This window comes from Panthera leo, chromosome E2 (genome assembly GCF_018350215.1).
Source record: "Panthera leo isolate Ple1 chromosome E2, P.leo_Ple1_pat1.1, whole genome shotgun sequence".
In the NCBI taxonomy this organism is placed as follows: Eukaryota; Metazoa; Chordata; class Mammalia; order Carnivora; family Felidae; genus Panthera; species Panthera leo.
In genome coordinates, this window is record NC_056693.1 from 28,449,313 (window position 1) to 28,470,463 (window position 21,151).

Genomic DNA, 21,151 nt, shown 5'->3' on the forward strand with positions numbered 1-21,151 from the left:
ATTCTGGTTAGGTATGGTGGCAGAACCAAGTAGAGCGGGCAGTGTTAGAGAGGCTCAAGCCCCATTAGTACCAAACAGAGCCGGCTTGCCTCAACTGAAACGGAAGGCTGGCAAGACAAAGGAAAAAGAGGAATTTAAATGCCCTGTCCACGCTCACCTGACAGGTAACCCATCACACTCTGGAAAACACTCTTCTGGGACTTCTCAATATTAAGGCCTTAGATGACTGTGGACACAAAGGGCGCATACCGGCTGAGACAGCTTTCTTAGCTTTTCCTGCCGCAGGATATCTGGGGCGGTGTGTCTGGAGGGGGCCTTGTCCTGAGAGCTCTCTGGTTCCCTGTTGTAGAAAGTTGGTTCACTGGGCACTTGCGGGGATGAGCACTGGGTGTGACACATAAGTGATGAATCACTAAATTCTACTCCTGAAACCATTATTACACTATATGTTAACTAACTTGGATTTAAATTGAAAATTTTAAAAAAAGGAAAAAAAAAAGAAAGAAAGACGGCTCACTCAGTAGGAGACACTTGGCGGGGGTCCCGTTCCTGCCCGCCCACCTGCCCAGTCCCGGTAGAGCTCTGAGCGCTCAGAGGTGGGAGCCAGCGGGAGGGTGGTGGGGGGCGAGAGCCTGGACCGGAGGGGCGGGGCCCACCAGGCAGGGTGGGTGGGCAGGGCGCAGGGGCGGGGCGCCCGGACCGGAGGGGCGGGGCCCACCAGGCAGGGTGGGTGGGCAGGGCGCAGGGGCGGAGCGTCCCGGCTGGAGGGGCGGGGCCCGCCGGGTAGGGTGGCTAGGGAGAGTGCGGGGGGCACCCGGACCGGAGGGGCGGGGCGAGCGGAAGGGGTGTACGAGTCAGAGCCTGGAGTTTTGGGCCAGACCGCGGGGAGGAACTGGGGCGCAGGTGGCTGCGCGGTGAGTGTTCCCCGATCCGGCACCTGAGCGCGGGGAGGGGCTGGACGCCCAGAGTCCGGTCCCTCGGACTCGGATATCTGGCTTCCCAGCCGGACTTGGGGAGGCCTTGCCCTGGTTTTCCGTTCGCGTGTCCCGGCCACTAAATAGGAGGTAGAAGGAAAGGGGGCTTCTGGAGGTAGGGGAGCCCCCTGGCGGGCAGTGTCTACAGAGGATAGGGAGGTTTGGGGGGCGTGAGCAGAACTTCCGGGCCCCGGGCCCAGGAGCCTTTGCTGTCTGGAGAGAAGTTGTGTCTGGCCTTCCTGGTGGGTGTGGAGGGAGAACTTGCAGGATGAGAAGTCCTGAGGCGCAGGGCTGGCCTGGGAATTAGGAGGCCAGATTTCGGGTCTTAAAGGAGGCTACCCTCTCTCCGGGCCTCAGTTTCCCCGTCTTCAGCATGCCTGTGAGGGGGTGGGTGTAGGTGAGAGAGGGCCGGGGTGATCTCTAACCCTGCTTGGGGACTTGAAACTCTTAGGGGAGCCTTCTGCCTCCTCCCCTCCCTTGGTGGGTGTGGAGACCCCTGCTCATCCCCAGGCCCCCACACCAGGGCCTTCCCAGCCTTGCATCCTGTGTGCCTTCCGCCTTCTCCTTTAGTCCTCATGTTGGGGAGCAGCCATCTGGTCCTACTTGCTTTTGAGCAAACTAAAAAGCCTCCCCAAATCTTCTCTGGGAGGGCCTCCCCCAGCTGGACCCCAGGCTGTGTGTCTGCTCTTAGTTTCTTCCCCTCTTTCTGAGCCCTTAGGCTTGTCCCTCTTGTGGCCTCCGTCTCCCCATGGGCTGGTCTTGTCTGCCTGGTCCTGTCCCCTTGGTAAAGACCAGAGTGACATTTCCATTGCCTCTGCTCTCAGATTCTCTTTGCCAATTTGGGATCTGAGGCTGGGAGGCACCCCTATCTGGCCCAGCCACCTCCCACCGAGTGCAAGATCCCTCTGCTGGGTATGCCCAGTGACAGTGAGTTACGAGGTGCCCGTTCAGTGTCCTACGGCTCTTGTTACAATTAGCTAAAATCTATGACTTGCAGATTTCCCCTGCTTGGTTCCACTTCTGCCTCCTGGAACCATGCAGAGTAAATGCATTCTTTTTTATTTTGAAAGAGAGAGAGAGGGAGAGAGAGAGAGAGAGAGAGAGGGACAGCGTGAGTTGGGGAGGGGCAGAGAGCGAGGGAAAGAGAGAATCCCAAGCAGACTCTGCCCTGTCAGCGCAGAGCCCCGTGCGGGGCTTGAACCCATGAACCACGAGATCATGACCTGAGCCGAAATCAAGAGTTGGACGCTTAACCAACTAAGCCACCCAGGCGCCCCAGAGTAAATTCATTCTTTTATTCATTCAAATGATCTTTATTGATACCCTGGGTAAGACAGTGGGGCTATAGTGGTAAAAAAAAAAAAAAAAAAAAAAAAAATCAGACAAAACTCCCTGCCCTCATGGAGTTGGTATTCTAGAAAGGAGGAGGACAGCAATCAAATAAGTACATATGTGATATGTCAGGCGGTGAGAGGTGCTGCGGAGAAAAACAAAGCAGGCATGGGGGATGAGGGCTGGGGTTGGGTATTGCAATTTTATATAGCATAATCAGGGAGGGCCTCCCTGAGGTGGTGACAATTGAGCAAAGCCTTGAAGGAGGTGAAGGGTGAGCTATGTGAATATCTGACGGGAAGGACAGTTCACCTGTAGAGGGAAGAGCATGTGCAAAGGCCCTCAGGTAGAGGCATGCCTGGTGGGAGCAGGTCCAGCTTGTTCTGGGAACAAGGAAGAAGTCTGTGTGGCTGGAGCAGGGTGGGTGAGGTGCCCGTGGGGGATTAGTAGGACATGAGTACTGAGAGGTAAGGGGTGAGCAGGTGGGTGTCTGTTGCATGGGGCCTTGAAGTCCACTGTGAGGACTCTGGTTTTTACTCTGAGTGCATTGGGATCCACTGGAGGACTTTGAAGGCAGGAGTCACCTGCTCTGACTCAGGAGTTAGCAGAGACTAAGTCAGACTGTAGAGAGGTGAGGGCAGAAAGCGTGGAGTGGGGGGACGGCGAGGGGACCACTGTTGTCATTCTGGGAAGAGGCCCTGGGGGCTTGTACCCATGATATAGAGGCCGTGGGGAAATACCAGATTTTCCAATTTGAGGTATAGTTTGAAGGTAGAGTCAGGGAGATCTGGATGGGAGCGAAAGGTAGAGTCAGGGATGGGTCGGAGGTTTTTGGCTGGTGAGTCTGGAAATTTGGCCCTGCTGTCACCCGAGATGGGGGCTGTTTAGGGGATCTGGAGTGTTATGCTTTTCAAGTGTGAGATGCCCATTAGGCAGTCAGATAAGTTTAGTGGGGAGGTTGGAGCCAGGAAGAAAGTTGGGGGCTGGCATTTCAAGTCAGAAGAGCAGGTGAGCTCACCTAGGGAGGGAGACACAACTCTGGGGCTCCCAGCATCAGGAACTAGCCAAGGAGACAGAAGGAGCAGCCGGTAGGATGGGAGGAGAAGTCAGAGTTGGGGGAGTGTTTCAAGGAGAGAGAGCGAGAGAGAGAGCATTCTGATAGATGCCTTTGCGGAGCTAGCCAGTCCAGAGCTGAGAGCCCAGCAATGTGCACGTCACTGGTGGACATCTGGGGGGCCCAGGAGGACGTGCCCAGAGGGCATGGGAGGGGAGGACTGGAGGAGAGCAGTACGGGCAAGAGACAAGGGCTCCTGCTTTGAAGGGAGTCACAGAATTGGGGTGGGAGCCGGCAGAGGAAGAGAGGGCTCTTATTCTCCTGATGGAGAGACTGCAGTCTGTGTGCGGGAGGGAAATGGTCTCCCAGAGAGAAGCTCGGGGAAGGGGGCAGAATACAAGAGGGTTGCAGGAGGGGCGGGGCTGGGTCCAAGGCCCCAGGGAAGGCCTGGGCCCCCCTGAGATAAAGGAGCCAAGGTTCCCTGGGCCTCCCTCCTTCTCTGGCCTGCATGGGCCCAGGGGGCTGAAATTTCAGCCCTTAAGCAAATCAGCGGGCTCAGAGGTCTGGAGAAAGTCGGCTGGCTGTGGTCTCAGGAAGGAAGGAGGTGTCAGGGCCTGGGCCTGGGCCCCGGGCCGGAGGGTCAGGGGAGGCCCACGTGGGTTGCCCCTTTTACTTGACTCTGTTTCATGCCTCTTTCTTTTCATGGGCCTCACCTTCCTCAAGAGAAGACTGTGAAGGACTCCAAACTTGCAGTAACTCAAGTAGAGAAGAAAAGACAGTAGAGAGTCTGAAGGGGAAGTCTGAACAGGTGATAAGGAGGCAAGAAGCTGGATTTTCGGGACGGTTTTTTATGAAATAAGGGTTGACTGGTCATCTGTTTTCTCTTGCTCCCAATTTAAGCTAAAGCAGGAGAAACTTAAGTTGGACATGATGAAGAAATTCCTGAGCTGGCAGCAAGGCCAGGTTTTCCCCCCGGATATTTACAAGGATGTTACGAGAACAATGCCTGCTCAGAGGCAGGGGTCTGACCAAATTGGTCCTTGGGGATTCCGCCTGCTCTGAGGTTTCTGGAAGGAGGCCAGGGAAGAGTTGGGACTTTCCAGCTGCTGGTGGGGGACCAGAGCCCCAACCCTTAGGGCTGGGGCCTGTCTCTCCCTGCAGGTGTCCACAAATCCTTGATATCACCAGTTGGGTGTGTGTGGCTCAAGCATTGTTGGTATGTTTGGGAAGGGCCCCTGCTTGTCCCCTTGTGGGTGAGCACAGTTGTGGGTGTGTCTCAGGTCGGGGGGAGGGGGTCTGTCAGTGCAGGTCATGGTGGACGCACAGGGCTTTCCACCAGGATGGATGAAAATTACCTACTTCTGCACAGTGGCTTGGCCAGCTCTGGCCTCCAGACGATCCTTTCAGGATTTCCCCGGGAGCTGGGGTCTGTGGGGAAATCTAGACCCGCCGGTCCTGTGTCACTCAGCCTTTGCCTTCATGCCCAAGGCCTGCCCCCAGGGGACTTGGCCATGCCCACCAAGCCTAATGATCTTTGCAGGGGGAGAGGGTGACCCAGGCTCTCCCGAAGCAGAGAAGTGGGCTGCTGTTCATTCCCACGCATCCTCTGGGTAAGAGGATGTCAGCAAGGAATGTCAGGTCTCCTGTTTTTGATTCCTGGCTGCACACATACCCGCCAGGCATTGGGTCAGAGGGAGAGCGCCCACCCCATCTCTGGGCTGTTCCCAGAGGGAGGTGGTTCTTTGCCCCAGGTCCTGGACAGGTGTGGCGGTGGGTCTGGCGTTTCTACAGCTGAGAGCTATGCCAGGGCCAAGCCCAGACCTCTTCCTACCTGTCCTGTTCTCTCCTTTCCCCGCGCCCCATCTCTACCCTCCTGACTCCTCTGCTTGGCAGTGGACACAGGGCGGAGGCCTGCTTGTCCAGAGAGATCTATTCCAGCTCCTGACTTACAGCAGCCGCTGCACGGGGGATGCCCTCGCAAGCTGCCAGAACTGCAGGTAACCTTGCTGCCTCAGTTTCCTCATGTGGAGCCCAAGGATTTCCATCCTAAGTGTTGGCAGCAGTCTGGGTTGGAGACGTCTCCTGTCCCTTCCTTTGGCTGGCATATGTGGACCGGCGTAGAATGTTCCAGCCCCTCCCCTTCCTCGGTGGAGTTTTGATTCATAAGCATTCCCCCCACCGTCCCCCGCGCCTCCCCGGGGCTCAGCCCTGTGCCAAGCTTATGGATGCCAGGATGAGTAAGACCCAGGCTTCTGCTTGGGCCAAGAAGGACGGGAGACACATAAACAGTAACGAGGAAAGTTGCAAAATCTCTAGGCACCTTGGCATCTGCTCCCTTGAGTATCTCAGAATGTCTCTGTTTTGTAAAAACAAGGAGGTGTTGCCCTTCCTTTTCCCTTTCCCTTTCCCTTTCCCTTTCTCTGGGCACTGTACCAGTCCGCGTCCCTGGTCCCTGTGACAGTTGCACAATGGAGCCCACTGAGAGATTTTCTCTGCTGCTTGGGGACCCTCCCAGGGCTTGGAGCTCAGAGAAATCTCTTCCCCTCAGACTCCCAGAACCCAGAGTCTGAAGGCGGAGCCCAGAGCAAGCCACTGACAGAGGCATGACAGCATGTAATGTGTGGTGCGGTGGCGGGAGTGAAAGGGAAGGGAGGGCCTGGGGGCAGTTGGGAAGGAGGCGGTGGTAAGTGGGGTCCGTGCTCTCCTAGGCTTTGAAATGACTTAGTTTGCGCTATGATTTTTGCTTCACCTGGGGCTGAGATTTTTTTTTTAATGTTTATTTATTTTTTAGAGAGAAAGAGAGACAGAGTGCTAGTGGGGGAGGGGCAGAGAGAGAGGGGGACACAGAATCTGAAGCAGGTTCCAGGCTCCGAGCTGTCAGCACAGAGCCTGATGCGGGGCTTGAACTTATCATAAATGGTGTGAGATAATGACCTGAGCTGAAGTCGGACACTTAACCACCTGAGCCACCCAGGTGCCCCTGAGATTGTTTTTTAAGTTTATTTATTTTGAAAGAGACAGACAGACAGAGTAAGCACGCATGCGTGAGCAGGGGAGGGGCAGAGAGAGAGGGAGTCCCGAGCAGGCTCCGCTCTGTCAGCACAGAATTCGATGCCAGGCTTGAACTCACGAATATGGCCTGAGCCGAAATCGAGTAGGACATTTAACCGACTGAGCCACCCAGGTGTCCCTGGGTTGGGATCTTTATGGCAGTATTCTGTTCTGTCCCTTGGAATCGCAGTGGGTTACCTACCAGGCATGGGCTCGGGCCCCTGTGTGGAACCCAAATATGGAGGGGATTGAAGGCATGCTTTCTGGAATTGCACTGCTTACGTTCAAACCCCAGCCCCACCTCATCTGTCTGTGAATTCTTGTGTAAGTCAGTTGGCCTTCCCGCGCCTCAATTTCTTCGTCTGTAAAACGGGGCCGACATAGCATCTGCTTCAGAGTGCTGACGAATTCACATGTGAAAGCATTTAGTATGGTGCCAGCATTTTGCCTGTGCTTAGTAGCTATTAGCTGTCATTGGAGAGAGTGCTGCTGTCCGCCTGAATCCAGCCGGCAGGGCATAGCCCTCTCCTAAGATCTCAAAGAGTGTTCATTTCCAGGTTCCTTGGGAACATTGCTCATAATATCAGCGCAAGCCTTACTAAACTTCTTAAGGCAGGGAGGAAGGCAGATGTGGAAACCAGGGGTCTTGATTTAACTCCTGGCTGCTTCGAACTCTCTGTGGGACCTTGGACCAATTTCTTGCCTTCTCTGGGCCCCAGTCTGTACATCTGTATAATGGAGAGTGTGGACTGGGTGATATCCGAGTAGATCTGTGGCCTCTCCGGACTTCGGGTGGGGCCGAATTGCCCCCTCCACTGCCCCCTGCCTGCCTCCAGAGGAGTCCTGTGCTGATCTCACTCTCCTTCCCAGGTTATGAGATGTGCACACAGGAGGCTCTCCAGGCGCAGAGGAGCCAGCTGGTGGAGCTGCTGGTCTCGGGGTCCCTGGAGGGCTTCGAGAGCATCCTGGACTGGCTGCTTTCCTGGGAAGTCCTCTCCTGGGAAGACTACGAGGGCCTCAGCCTCCTGGGCCAACCCCTCTCCCAGTTGGCCAGGCGCCTCCTGGACACTGTCTGGAATAAGGGTGCTTGGGGCTGTGAACAGCTCATTGCAGCTGTCCGGGAGGCCCAGACCGGCTGTCAGGCTCCGGAGCTTTCCTGCCGCTGGGATCCCCACTCACCCCACCCAGCGCATGACCTGCAGAGTCACCGGCCCGCCATCGTCAGGAGACTCTACAGCCACGTGGAGGGCGTGCTGGACCTGGCACAGGAGCGGGGTTTCATCAGCCGGTATGAATGTGATGAAATCAGGCTGCCTGTTTTCACGTCATCCCAGCGGGTAAGGCACTTCCGTTTTGGGCGATCAGAATTCATAGGAAAAGAGTGTTTAGTCACCGAGACTAAGTTGCCTTTGTGGAGTCAGCCCTCTGGGGAGAAAGGTGATGGGATGCTCCCTAACAAGGCAGCCAGGCAGGTAAAAGTTGTTCAGGGCCTGCTTTGTGCGACTTTGGGCTTCTCTCTGGGGACTCTCCATCCTTAATCTCCCCTGTCTCCTTTCCTCATCTGTAAAGCATCAGTAAAGCTCTCGGGAGAAGTCACTGAGTTCATGTGCATGATGCTTAGAACGGTGTCTACCAGATTCACTGCTCGTTTCCATTGGCTGCTCTCAGCTCTGTTCTCAATGCTATTCTGTACTCGTATGCTTTTTGGCTCTCTTGAATTAACAGCTCAACAGATCATGAAAATTCGTTGGATTGTATCTGTATTTAATAATTTTTACGTTGCACTTAGTACATCATTTAACTTAATAGTTAATCGTTAATTATTAGTAAGAGCCTGCTATGGACTAATGTAGCCTAAATGTCCACATTGGATTTCTGATATGGACTTGCATTGGCTCGTGGACCTTCAGAGCTGGGGTGCAACTCCCTCCGAGGATGCCATTCCACGAGACCAGAAAAGTGTCTTGGAAACTCTTTATTCACTTTTCCCCAGACAGTGACCCTCAGGGCTCTTGTGATACAGATGGAACAGTAGCTGACATCCCATTTTATATATTGGAAAATTGATGCCCAGAAAAGGGGTTTGGTGGCATGAGAGTGCCATGTTGGACCAAGTAACTTGACTCGTTTGTTCATTGTTAATTTATTCATTCATTTATTTGGCCAGAATATAGGTAGATGCCTACTATGTGCCAGATTCTTGAATCTTATTGGGCTCGATAAGCAGGCATTCAATAAATACTTGTTGACGAAGCACATGGATTATTGAATGAATTACAGCTAAATTGCAGCATTAGGATGGGCTGAATTGGGGGACTTTCTAGTTTTTATTTGACTATTTAAAAAAGTGTATTTGGCATTTAGGTAAGTGGTTGAGACTGATAGGATAAGCCAGTCTGTCCTCAAGACTGTTTTAAAGCTAGCTCAAGGTGGCTGAGTATTTACAGAGCAGATGTGATGTGGTCCCCTCTCGTTACTCCTTAGTTCACATGAAACCTACAATTGTCCCCTGAGTACTAGCTCCTTGATCCTGGCCCTGTGGGGATTACAGAAGACATGTTAGTTGTTGCACCTACCTTGGTGTCTTTTGTGATCTGTTGAGGGGATCAAATCAGCCCACACGGGAAGTTAAAGAATTGTGTCTTGTCATTTTTGATGGCGTGTTCAACAATGTGGTCTGGTCTGGATGCTCTGATGGGTTTAGAGAAGGTGGCCTCGGGTCTAGAGAAAACAGGGCACTAAGAGAGGAGGTAATTGGGTTGATGAAAAAAGAAAATAGGAGAACTCATGGGCCAAAGAAGAAATCATAATGGAAATCAGAAAATATTCGGAACCAAACAATAATGAGAACCTGGTTTATAAAAATTTATGGGGGACAGTGAAAGCAGAACATTGAAGGAAATTTGTAACCTTAAATACTGATATTAGGAAAGAAGAAAGGCTGCATTTTAACAAGCCAAGAATCCATCTGAAGAAAGGGCTCTGTGGGCAGCAGAAGCAGGGAGGGCTGGGACTGAGCTGAGTAGCTGACAAGAGATCTGCAGGTGGTAGGAGTTTACAAAGGGACTGGGCTGCCTGAGGTTGAAGTTTTTAGAATCCAGTTCTCTCTGAGCCTGTTTTGAGCTCTGGAATGCTATTGTTCTCGAACTTGGTGGCTTTCCTCCAGTGGCTGCATTTCTGACAAGTGTGGGTGGCTCTTGTGGTGTGTCCCACTAACCTTATCTTCCCAATCCAGGACTGCCTTGTATACTCTCATATACTGACCTTATAATTTCCTGTAAAGAGGTGGTTGTCATAGATTGCAGGTTGGGGGCTGAAAAATGCTATGGAACAAATCAAAATGTAAGGTAAAGAACCATATCCTTAAATACCCAATGCTACTATTCACCGAGTGCCTACCATGTGCCGGGCACTGTCCTTAGCCTCTATATTTATTGTCTCTAAGCCACACTGCTACCTTCCAAGGGTGTAGTGTTGGCTATACTGTTTCTTAACAGTGAACACTACTACCCAAACTACCCATTTGAGAAGTGGCCCAGCTAGAGTTCAAATCCAGGCCTGACTGTCTCCAGAGCTTATGATCTTTACTCTCTGACATGAAATATGGGGCTTCGTGGGGTGAACTCGCACAGGTGAGCATAACAGTTGCTAGCAAACCTGAGGCTGTAATACCAGCTGTCCATCTGACTCGTGCACCTGCTAAGGTGGCTAGGGCCAGGGTGTCAGACTGAATCGCTTGACTCTTTTACAATATTAACTCCAACACCTCTAACTTGGGAAATGTAGCATGCCAACAGAGAAACGTATAATGCCCTATATGGTGGTATAAACATGTTCCCATTCACCCATGCGAAGGCATAGAATGTTACTAGTACTTTCCTCGATCGCAACCGCTAGCCTGACTTCTGTGTTAAATCAATTCTTTGCTTTTCTTTATAGTTTTAATACCTTATGCAATGATTCTCTGAGCAATGTGTTTTGTTTTGAAAAACACGTAGCAAGCACAAGCATAGCGGTGTCTGGAAAGGGTAGTGCTGCCTCACTTTCTTGGATGCAGGCTCCCAGGAGCAGGGATGCTGAACAGGGTCTCAGGGACATGGTCTGGCTTCACCTTCTCAAGTTTGTATGGGCTCCTGCTGAGAAGTCAGTGGGCAAAGTCATGAGTGAGTCCTGAGAAATATAGGATTCACTACAGCTGGAGGATCTGGTAGGGCAGATATGAGTCAGGGGCCGGATGTCCAGCAGGAATATGGTCAGAGGAAGTGGGCTCTCTGTGTGTTCGGTTGTAAGCTTGTCAACGGCTCTTCCAGCTCCCAGGAATAGGGCCAGGCCAAACACTTCTGTGGGGTGAAATGGGTGTCCTCAGCTGACCCAGGCAACAGGGGGCGAGAGAAAGAATGACATCAGCCTGTGGCGCAGACACACCAAATATAGACAAGGATTAGAGCCAGGCCTGCCTGGACATTTAGGATATAATTACCCTCAACACATCTGAGTCTTGAGTCACACTGCTCCAATCTTCCTCGACTAGTGGTCTTCTGCTTGCAGTGCGGAGCCGTCATCCCAAGATTTCCCTTTATGGTCCTCTTGTGTTGGTTTTCTTAAATCCTGATTACTATGTCTTCCTTTTCATGGTTTGTTCTATTCTGGGAGATCAGGTCTCACCTCTGCTTTAAAATGAGTATATAGGAGTTAAATTTTAAGCTCTTCTATATCGCAGACTTTCCTCGTATTTGGTCAGTAATTTGGCTGGGTATAGAATTCTGGGTTGGTCATCATTTTTCTTCAGAATTTGAAGATGATCACTCCCTTATCTGCTGTCTTCCAGAGAAGAATTGCTAGAATTCCAAAACTATTTTATAGCTCGTTCTGGAAGCATGTAAAATTTTCTTTTGGCCCTTAACATTCTGAAATTTCACAATGATGTGCCTTAGTGTTTTTCCATTGTGCTGGACACTCAAGGGGCACTTTGAACCGAAAACTCATGTCTTTATTGTCTGGAAAATTTTCTTGGTTACTTCATTGGTGATTTCTTTCTGTTTTCTCTCTTCTCTCTTTATGGAACTACTATTTGAATTTTAGGACTCCTGGACTGATCCCCTAATTTTCTTCTCCTTCTTTTCTGTTTTCCATCTCTGTGTCCTTTTGTACTACTTCCCCTATGATATCTTCAACTTATCTTTAAAACCTTGCATTTTTCATTTTTGCTATCACTTTTAATTTCCAAGAGCTATTTAAAAATGTTTCTTATTATAGCATCCTGTTTTTGTCTTATGGATTCAATTTCTTGTCTTACTTAAGGATCATAATGATACGGTGTGGGTTTTTTGGTGTTGTTGTTACTGTCATTGTTTGTTTGTTTTGTGGGGGGGCAGATTTTATTTTTTCACCCTGCATCACCTTTTTATCCTACAAGTTGCTTTTCCCTTCTCCACTTATTTGGGCTCAGTCTCCCATAGTAGATGCTTTCTTTGGGCATATGATGATCCTTAGTTGTCTTCTCATGACTGAAATAGACTCTCTAAAACTTACTGGAAACTCAGAGGCTGCAGGTGATACTTGTCTACCTTGAGTTTCACTGTAGACATTTTGGGAAGTGGTTCTTTTTGTATCTTGAGACCTTTCCCCCTAGGCTGGTCAAGTTACCAGTGTAGACGTCACAGACCTCCTGCCTGGAAGTAAAGGTCTGACCGCCAGAGTTGTGGGAACCCAGTGAGTAAGAGGGCTGAGGGCTGGGTGGTTATAGTGTTGGGGAGAGGTATCAGCATTCAATACTCATTTTGCATGTGGTCATTTAAACCTTCTTTTAGGGTATGACACCCACTTCCATTATTGTACCTGGTGCCTCCCAGTCCAGGGACCCTGTTTGAGCCTTTCCAGAATGCAAATCTCCGCACTTTGCCATGGCAGGGCAGGGACGGTTGCTGTTGACTTGGAGTGGGTAAAGGAAACTGGAGATCTATTTTATAAACAACTTTGACTTAGCCCTCCTTAATTTGACCATTTCCTTTGGTTCTCAAGGTACCTGATGCTTTTTTTTTTTTTTACATGAAAAGATTTTTTAAAGTTCGTCATTTCTTTCTTTTTATTTATTTTTTTTGACAGAGAGATAGCAAGCAGGGAAGGGGCAGAGAGAGAGGGAGAAAAAATCCCAAGCAGGCCCCACCCTGCCAGTGCAGAGCCCTATGCGGGGCTGGAACTCACGAACTGCAAGATCACGACCTGATCCAAAATCAAAAGTCAGATGCTTAACCGACTGAGCCACCCAAGTGTCCCTGTACCTGATGCTTTTAATCCCAGAGACCTTTATAGATTCTGAGATGTACATTGTGTGCTTTTCAACCTGCCCATTGTTGGATGAGGATTTGGCCTTCGGGGCTCTTCTAAGTCTATTACTATTTATTCATTTGGCAAGTCCTTAAGTTCATGCTCTGTGCCAGGCACTGTTCTAGGTGTTGAGGATATATCGGTGAACAAAACAGACAAAAACCCTTGTCCTGGAAATACTCACATTCCAGTGCAGGGAGACGGGCAATAAGCAAAAGGAGGAAATGGCAGAACATCCTGGGAGGTGATATGTGCTGTGGAAGAGAAGTAGAATGTGTCTGAGGGTTCAGAGTTACAGAGTTGCACCTGTAGGTGTGGGGGTGGGTGTAGATTAGGGGTTTTGTTTTGGGTATCTTAAGCCGGAGGTGTTTACGGAACATGTAAGTGGAGACAGCAGGGAGGTAGTTTGAGATGTGCCCAGCGAAGGTTCAGGGGAGCAGTTCGGGTTGGCGATGAAAATGTGGGAGGTCGTACTCAGAGATGGGATTTCAAGCCTCAGGGCTCCATGAAATCACCTCTCTTCCAAATGATTTGCAGCTTCCAGAACTGTTTTTCCTATCCTTGCAGGTTTATAGATTTATGTCTTTTTTTTTTTCTTTCCTTTTTTTATGTTATTCACTCTTACTCGGGGCCAGATTGGCTGTGTGTTCACTCTGCCACGTAATACCGTGTCTTGCTGTTGTGGCTGTTTTACTGGCGTTTTATTGGGGTGGGGGGAGAGACGTCTATGAAATTGGAGTAATCCGCGGAAACCTTCACACACCCGTCCGTTGGCTTTCTGGAAAGACACCGACTTTTGCTTTCCCCACAGGCAAGAAGGCTGCTGGATCTTGCGACCGTGAAGGCGAATGGGTTGGCCGCCTTCCTTCTACGACATGTTCAGGAATTGCCAGTCCCGGTGGCCCTGCCTTTCAGTGGTATGTATATGTTCTTCTCAGTTCATCAGAAAGGGAAAGAAAGGCTGTACAGATTGAAGGTTAAGAGCGAAACTCCAGAGCGAGACATCCGTTAGATTTCTCCTCACTGGCTGTGCAGGCCTCCCTCAGGCTCAGTTTCCTGATTTCAAGGATAACACCACCACCGACTCACTGGGCTAGTGGGAAGATCGAAAGGGTTCCCATGTGTAATATTAGGGTTAGCTTTTATTCGTGAGCTGCACCGTGAAAACTGGAGCTACCACGCGTTGACGCTAAAAACAGGTGTCCCATACTGGCCAAACTCTGATTATCTGCACTGAAAAGGAGACACTTTTGAGATAGGGCTGTTATCTCTTGATTTCTGCAGTCACTATCAGAAACCCCAGGACCGAGTGGACTTAGATAATGTGGTATCTCTCATTGCACACGTTCACCGACCCATCTCTGGAACGGGAGGGGGCTCGGATAACTCAGCTGCAACAGCTCAGGCGTCCTCCCGGGTGCTCTGTTTGCGACAGTCTTAAGAAATGGCTGTTATTTTTTCCACTTTACAGAGGTGAAAACTGGGGCAGGGAGGGCGAGTGACGGGCTGGGGAGCACAGTGCTCCGATTGGCCCTTGGTTAATGTGTGCCATTGACATCATCAAGCACAGCTGGCTTTCATGCGTTTTACCACTATGACATGGTGCAAGATCCCCAGGGTGACAATTCCGAAGTTGATGATGGACATGTATTTGGGTTTAAAATGAGAGAGGGGCGCCTGGGTGGCTCAGTTGGTTAAGCGTCCGACTTCAGCTCAGGTCACGATCTCACGGTCCGTGAGTTTGAGCCCCGCGTCGGGCTCTGGGCTGATGGCTCAGAGCCTGGAGCCTGCTTCCGATTCTGTGTCTCCCTCTCTCTCTGCCCCTCCCCCGTTCATGCTCTGTCTCTCTCTGTCTCAAAAATAAAATAAACGTTAAAAAAAAAATTTTTAAATGAGAGATACCTTTTTTTTTTTTTTTTCCTTTCTCCCCCTGGAGAATTTTATATTGTTGGTGGCTGGAAAACCTGCCTTAGAAATCAGGGTATTAGAGGGGCGCCTGGGTGGCTCAGTTGGTTGAGTGTCCGACTTCGGCTCAGGTCACGATCTCACAGTTCTTGGGTTCGAGCCCCGCGTTGGGCTCTGTGCTGACAGCTCAGAGCCTGGAGCCTGCTTTAGGTTCTGGGTCTCCCTCTTCCTCTGACCCTCCCCTGTTTGCGCTCTGTCTCTCTCTCTTTCAAAAATAAACATTAAAAAAAAAAAAAAGAAATCAGGATATTAGAGAAAAAGGTGTATATCTTCTGGTATCCGTTCAGGGCTCCTGGTATATCCAGAGGGCATTAAGAGCGGTGATAATCATCAGCTCTGGGAGCAGAAGAGGAGACACAAACACAGGGCATCTCCTTCGGATGCATAAATACAGCTTTGGTATTCCAAGGGTGCTCTGTGAGAATTTCTTGTTCCCTTCTGAGTTGAGAACAAATGGGCCAGTATTTGGTTGGGAGCAGTGAGGCCATGATGCTCTAAGGTCCCCCAACCCTGGGGCCTCTGGACCAGCACTTCCTCATTCCCTAAAAGGGAACTACCCCCTGACACAGGAAGTGGTTTGTTCGCATTGGCTACTGGGCTAATAAAGGAAAAGCAGCAGTCCTGTGGGCATACCCTGTGTTGCAGAGGGCCCGCGAAGAAGATGGGGAAGTGAGTCTTGATTAAAGAATCTCGTCCACGTGCTTGACCCGGGCACCCTAGTGACGCTGAGGCCATTCAGTGTCAGGTCCACTTGGATCATCCAGGATAATCTCCCCATCTCGGTGTCTTTAGTTCAGTCACATTTATCGAGCCCTTCTTAAATTTAATTTGATTTGTTTTAATTTATGTTTTTATTTGAGAGAGAGAGAGAGAGTGGGGGAGAGAGAGAATATCTCAGGCAGGCTCCATGCTTAGCAGGGCTCCATCCCATGACTCTGGGATCATGATCCGAGCTGAAATCAAGAGTTGGACGCTCAACCAACTGAGCCACCGAGGCGCCCCTGGCTAGTCCCTTTTTTTTATTATTAAAAAAAAAAATTAGGGGCGCCTGGGTGGCTCAGTCGGTTAAGCGTCCGACTTCAGCTCAGGTCATGATCTCGCGGTCCATGGGTTCGAGCCCCGTGTCGGGCTCTGTGCTGACAGCTCAGAGCCTGGAGCCTGTTTCAGATTCTGTGTCTCCCTCTTTCTCTGACCCTCCCCTGTTCATACTCTCTCTCTCTCTCTGTCTCAACAATAAATAAATGTTAAAAAAAATTTTTTTAAAATTAATGTTTATTTATTTTTGAGAGAGAGAGAGATACAGAGCATGATGGGGGGGGGGGGTGGCGAGCAGAGAAAGAGGGAGACCCAGAATCTGAAGAAAGCTCCAGGCTCTGAGCTGTCAGCACAGATCCCAACGTGGGGCTCAAACCCCACGAACCGTGAGACCGTGACCCGAGCTGAAGTCGGACGCCCAACCGACTGAGCCACCCAGGTGCCCCTCTGGCTAGTCCCTTTTTAGCAAGTCCAGTAACGTGTTCGTAGATCATACGGATTAGGACATGGGTGCTGCTGGTGTGCCTACCAAATCCTTTAGTAATAATGATAATAAATACCATCTTCTGAGAATTTGTCATATGTCAGACATTCTTCCAAACTATTTTATCTCATTTCCTCCTGTAACAATCCTTCAAGGTGTGGATTGTCCCTAATTCTGGGGATAAGTATACTGAGGCCAGAAAGGTTGAGTGGCTTGTGCAAGCTAATGGTGGACCCAGCTTTCAAAGTCAGGTGTATCTGACTTTAGAAACTGTGCTCCTAGGCTCTTACACCGTTTGTCTTTAGAAAGACACAACCGAGGTTGAGTGGTGAAGGCTATCTGACCAGTATGGCGGGACAGGCATTGGAATGCCGGTCTTCTGATCCCAGCCCAATGCTCCTTCTAATCTACAGATCTTCCCGATGTCAGTAATAGTAATACCACTCGCTAATATCCTTTGAGCATTTTGTGTTGGGCACTGAATGGAAGCACTTGACTTGAATTATCTTAATTGGTCCGTGTAAACCCTATAAGGTAGGGACCACCATTTTCCCCCTTCACAGGGGAGGAGACCCAGGTTAAGGAAGGTTACGTGACTATCATCAAAGCCCGTAGCTTGCAAGGGGACAGCCAGGACTGGCCCGCGCCGGCTAGTGTCTCCACACAGAACATCACATTCCCCCATGCACCTGCTCTGTCAGATGGCGTCTTCCCCACGATCCTGCCTCATTTGCCTCTTCTTCCAGATGCCGCGTGTGAGAAGTACATGTCCAAGCTGAGGACCACGCTATCTGCTCAGTCTCGTTTCCTGAGCACCTATGATGGGGCAGACAATCTTTGCCTGGAGGAAGTGTACACAGAGAATGTTCTGGAAATCCGGACAGAGCTGGGCGTGGCCGGCCCCCCACCGAAAAGCCCCGCCACCCTGGGCCTGGAGGAACTCTTCAGCACCTGTGGCCACCTCAACGAAGACGCTGACACCGTGCTGGTGGTGGGCGAGGCGGGCAGCGGCAAGAGCACTTTGCTGCAGCGGGTGCACTTGCTGTGGGCCACGGGGCGCCACTTCCGGGAATTCCTCTTCGTCTTCCCATTCAGCTGCCGGCAGCTGCAGCGTGTGGCAAAGCCGCTGTCCGTGCAGACGCTGCTCTTTGAACACTGCTGTTGGCCCGACGTCGGCCGCCAGGACGTCTTCCAGTTCCTCCTTGACCACCCCAACCGCGTCCTCTTAACCTTCGACGGCTTCGACGAGTTCAGGTTCAGGTTCACGGATCGCGGCGAGCGCCACTGCTCTCCGACCGACCCCACGTCGGTCCAGAATCTGCTGTTCAACCTACTGCAGGGCAACCTGCTGAAGAACGCCCACAAGGTGTTGACCAGCCGTCCGGACGCGGTGTCGGCTTTCCTCAGGAAGTACCTGCGCGTGGAACTCAACCTGAAGGGCTTCTCGGAAGAGGGCATCGAACTGTACCTGAGGAAGCGCCACCGCGAGCCGGGGGTGGCCGACCGCCTCATCCGCATGCTCCGAGCGACCTCAGCCCTGCACGGCTTGTGCCACCTTCCCGTCATCACGTGGATGGTGTCCAAATGCCACCAGGAACTGTTGCTGCAGGGCGGGGGGTCCCCAAGGACCACCACGGATATGTACCTGCTGATCGTGCAGCATTTTCTGCTGCGCGCCTCCCCGCCCGACGCGGCCCCCCGCAGCCCGGGGTCCGGGCTGCTTCGAGGCAGGCTCCCCGCCCTTCTGCACCTCGGCTGGCTGGCCCTCTGGGGCCTGGGCATGTGCTGCTACGTGTTCTCCTCCAGGCAGCTCCAGGCGGCACACGTCGACGGCGACGACGTCTCTCTCGGCTTCCTGGTGCGCGCCAAGAGCGTCGCGCCCGGGAGCGTCGCCCCCCTGGAATTCCTGCACATCACCTTCCAGTGCTTCTTCGCCGCCTTCTACCTCGTGCTCAGCGCCGACGTGCCACCGTCCTCGCTCAGACGCCTCTTCCGCTGTCACACGCCGGGCGGCTCGCTCCTGGCCAGGCTGCTGCCCGCGGCGTGCGTGCGGCGCCCGGGGCGCGAGGAGGGCGGCGTGGCGGCGTTGCTCCAGGAGGCCGAGCCGCACAACCTCCAGATCACGGCGGCCTTCCTGGCGGGGCTGCTGTCCCGGGAGCACAGGGGCCTGCTGGCCGAGGGCCAGGCGTCTGAGAAGGCCCTGCTCCGGCGCCGGGTCTGCGCCCGGTGGTGTCTGTCGCGCAGCCTCCACAAGCACTTTCACGCCATCCCCCCGGCCGTGCCCGGGGAGGCCAAGAGCATGCACGCCATGCCCGGGTTCGTCTGGCTCAGCCGGAGCCTGTACGAGATGCAGGAGGAGCGACTGGCGCGGGAGGCCGTGCGAGGCCTGAAGGTCGGGCACCTCAAGCTGACCTTTTGCGGCGTGGGCCCCGCGGAATGTGCCGCCCTGGCGTTTGTGCTGCGGCACCTGCGGCGGCCCGTGGCCCTGCAGCTGGACCACAACTCTGTAGGTGACGTTGGTGTGGAGCAGCTGCTGCCTTGTCTCGACGTGTGCAAGGCTCTTTAGTGAGTGTTGCTGGGCGCTGCCCGCTGTGCACGGGTTGGCGGGGGGGGCAGGGGGGGGGGAGGGATGCCACCCCGGAGATGCCGGTGTGGGAGCACCAGGCTGGGACCCAGGAGTCGGGGCCCAGCGCCAGCCCCGCCACCCCTTCTGTGCAACCCCCAGCCCAGCCCCTTCCCGGTCCGAGCCTTCGTTACAACGTAGGAGAATGACAGCCGTGCTTATTGAATGTCCTGGGTGTCAGGCACTGTGTTACACGCTTCCTGGAATTAATTCCTTTAATCTCCGTGACCACCCTGGGCTGTAGGCAGGGACGTTATTATTCCCCTTATCCTCAAAATTTTTTAATGTTTACTAATTTTTGAGAGAGAGAGAGAGAGAGAGCATGAGCGGGGGACTGATAGAGGGTCTGAAGCAGGCTGTGTGATCCAAGACTCAGCTCACGAACTGTGAGATCGTGACCTAAGCTGAAGTTGGACACTCAACCCCCTGAGCCACCCAGACGCTCCCCATTATCCTCAAATCGAGGCTCAGAGAAGCAAAGTGACTGGTCTCGAGTGACCCAGGAAATGGTAGAGCTGGGGTTCACAGATCACACCTTTCCGGGGACAGGTCTGTGCTCCCCACAAGCAGCCTATCTATGGACAGCGTTCAGGGGCTCCATGAGAACCTTGAAGTGATGTGCAAAGTTTTGTGTGCTAAGTGTCTGTATTAGGAACGAGCCGAAATTTAGAAGTGACTTGTGCCCCACGAGAGATTTTAAAATCCCAATGAGATGAGGATTTCAGGATCCGAGAGCTGGAAAGTGGCCACGGACTGCCACCTGCCCTCGTAGCCCGCATGCTGTGCAGGGTCCAGATGAGATTTTCGCCACCACCCGTACTGCTCCCAGCACCCTCCCCCCGCCCCCTCTGAGGGCGGGAGCTTTCCCCCTTGGGAATGTCTGTTCCAGCACCCGTGGGCCAGGTGAGAGCAGAGGGCATGCCCAGGTCTCGTGGCCAGCGTTCTGCAGACTCCCCAACTTCCCTTCCGTCCTTGAAAGGGGATGTCCTGCACCCTGTTTAAAACCGCTGAAAAAGCAGAAGGTAGCTTCAAGTTAAAATCGACTCACAGCCTTCCAGGGCTTTTGGTCTATCCCAGGTGACTTTATTTGCCCCGAAGCAAGGGACAAGCCTTTCCTTGAATATATTACGATGGCCTACTTCCTCTGGGCTACAGCATTAAGACTTTTTTTCTCTCTTTGGAGCAAACATATGGATATCTCTTAGAAATTGTAGGGTGGCCTGTGTTATCCTTTCCATAGGGACCATGGTCATAAGTTTGTTCACATAATGTAATAATAATATAACGTTAGCATATTTTATGCAGCTCACGTGTGCATTATAGGTAATGTATGTTGTGAATATATCAGGAGGAAACAGATGACACATTGAAATTGGGTGGTTTGCGGACTGTTTAGAAGGGACTGGGCAGCAGTTAGGAAGAGCGAGAAGGGAAAGTGCAGGGTCCTGGGGCCAGTGACTGTGGCGGTGGGGGTGGGGACGGGGCTGTCACCGTCCTCAAGCCTGGAGGGGCAGGGCTGGGGGAGAGGTGTGGAGAAGGCTGCCTGATAGAAACTGAGGCTACAGAAAGCTGGAAGGGTGGGGTCTGGGGGAATAAACCCTGGCTCTTCCTCCCCTTCTTGCTCTTGCCTTGACCCCCAGACAGAAAGCCAACACAGGGTGCCTGCTGCTGTAGTCCATGGGCATCAGCCCCTCAGGACCGAGAGCCAGGTAGAAAGAGGAAAGCGGATCTGGCCAGGGAAATGGAAAGATGGCCAGCACAATACTCGATCTCCCCAGGAAGGAGGAACCGCCATATTTTCACTCAAGAAGTCCGAGACCTATCTGTGGGAGTCATTTACCTGATAGAATTATGAGTCCATTCTTGTGGATACTGAGCCCATAGTTCTCAAAGGGGTCCTCGAGCCCTGGGAGGTCAGGAACCGCTGGCTGGGATGATCCTTCTAGACCAGTCCATCCCTAGAATGAATGGATCCTCTCTCCTCAGGAAAGCCTTGCCACTCCCAGGATGTGTCCAAGGGCTGAGGGGGGGGCTAGAGGTCTCTCTCCGTTTTCGGAGGAAGATGAGGATGCTCATCTTCCATGCTCAGCCTAGAGGTGCAGAGAAGCATGTAGAAATGCAGATTCGGAAGCCTACCCCCAGCGATTCTCGCTCCCTCGGTCGGGGCGGGGGGGGGGGTGCGGCCAGGGATCGATGTTTTCTAACTGACATCCCTGGTGATACTGCTCCAAGGAGTCCAGAGCCACCCTGTGAAAACAGCTGGTCTGTGGGAACCAGCTTGATTTTCCATGAGCAATAAAAGACCT

General features: G+C 52.2%; 1 protein-coding gene across 1 annotated transcript in view; it reads left to right on the forward strand.

Annotated features, from left to right (window-relative positions):
* Positions 1-872: 872 nt before the first annotated feature.
* Positions 873-21,151, forward strand: part of NOD2 (nucleotide binding oligomerization domain containing 2) — a 35,582-nt gene continuing 15,303 nt past the window's right edge. Inside the window, exons 1-4 of the mRNA XM_042919344.1 lie at positions 873-914; positions 7,282-7,748; positions 13,550-13,655; positions 16,969-18,787. Of these exons, the coding sequence (XP_042775278.1) occupies positions 7,290-7,748; positions 13,550-13,655; positions 16,969-18,787 (2,384 nt within the window). The 5' untranslated portion in view covers positions 873-914; positions 7,282-7,289. The remainder of the gene's footprint in view (positions 915-7,281; positions 7,749-13,549; positions 13,656-16,968; positions 18,788-21,151) is intronic.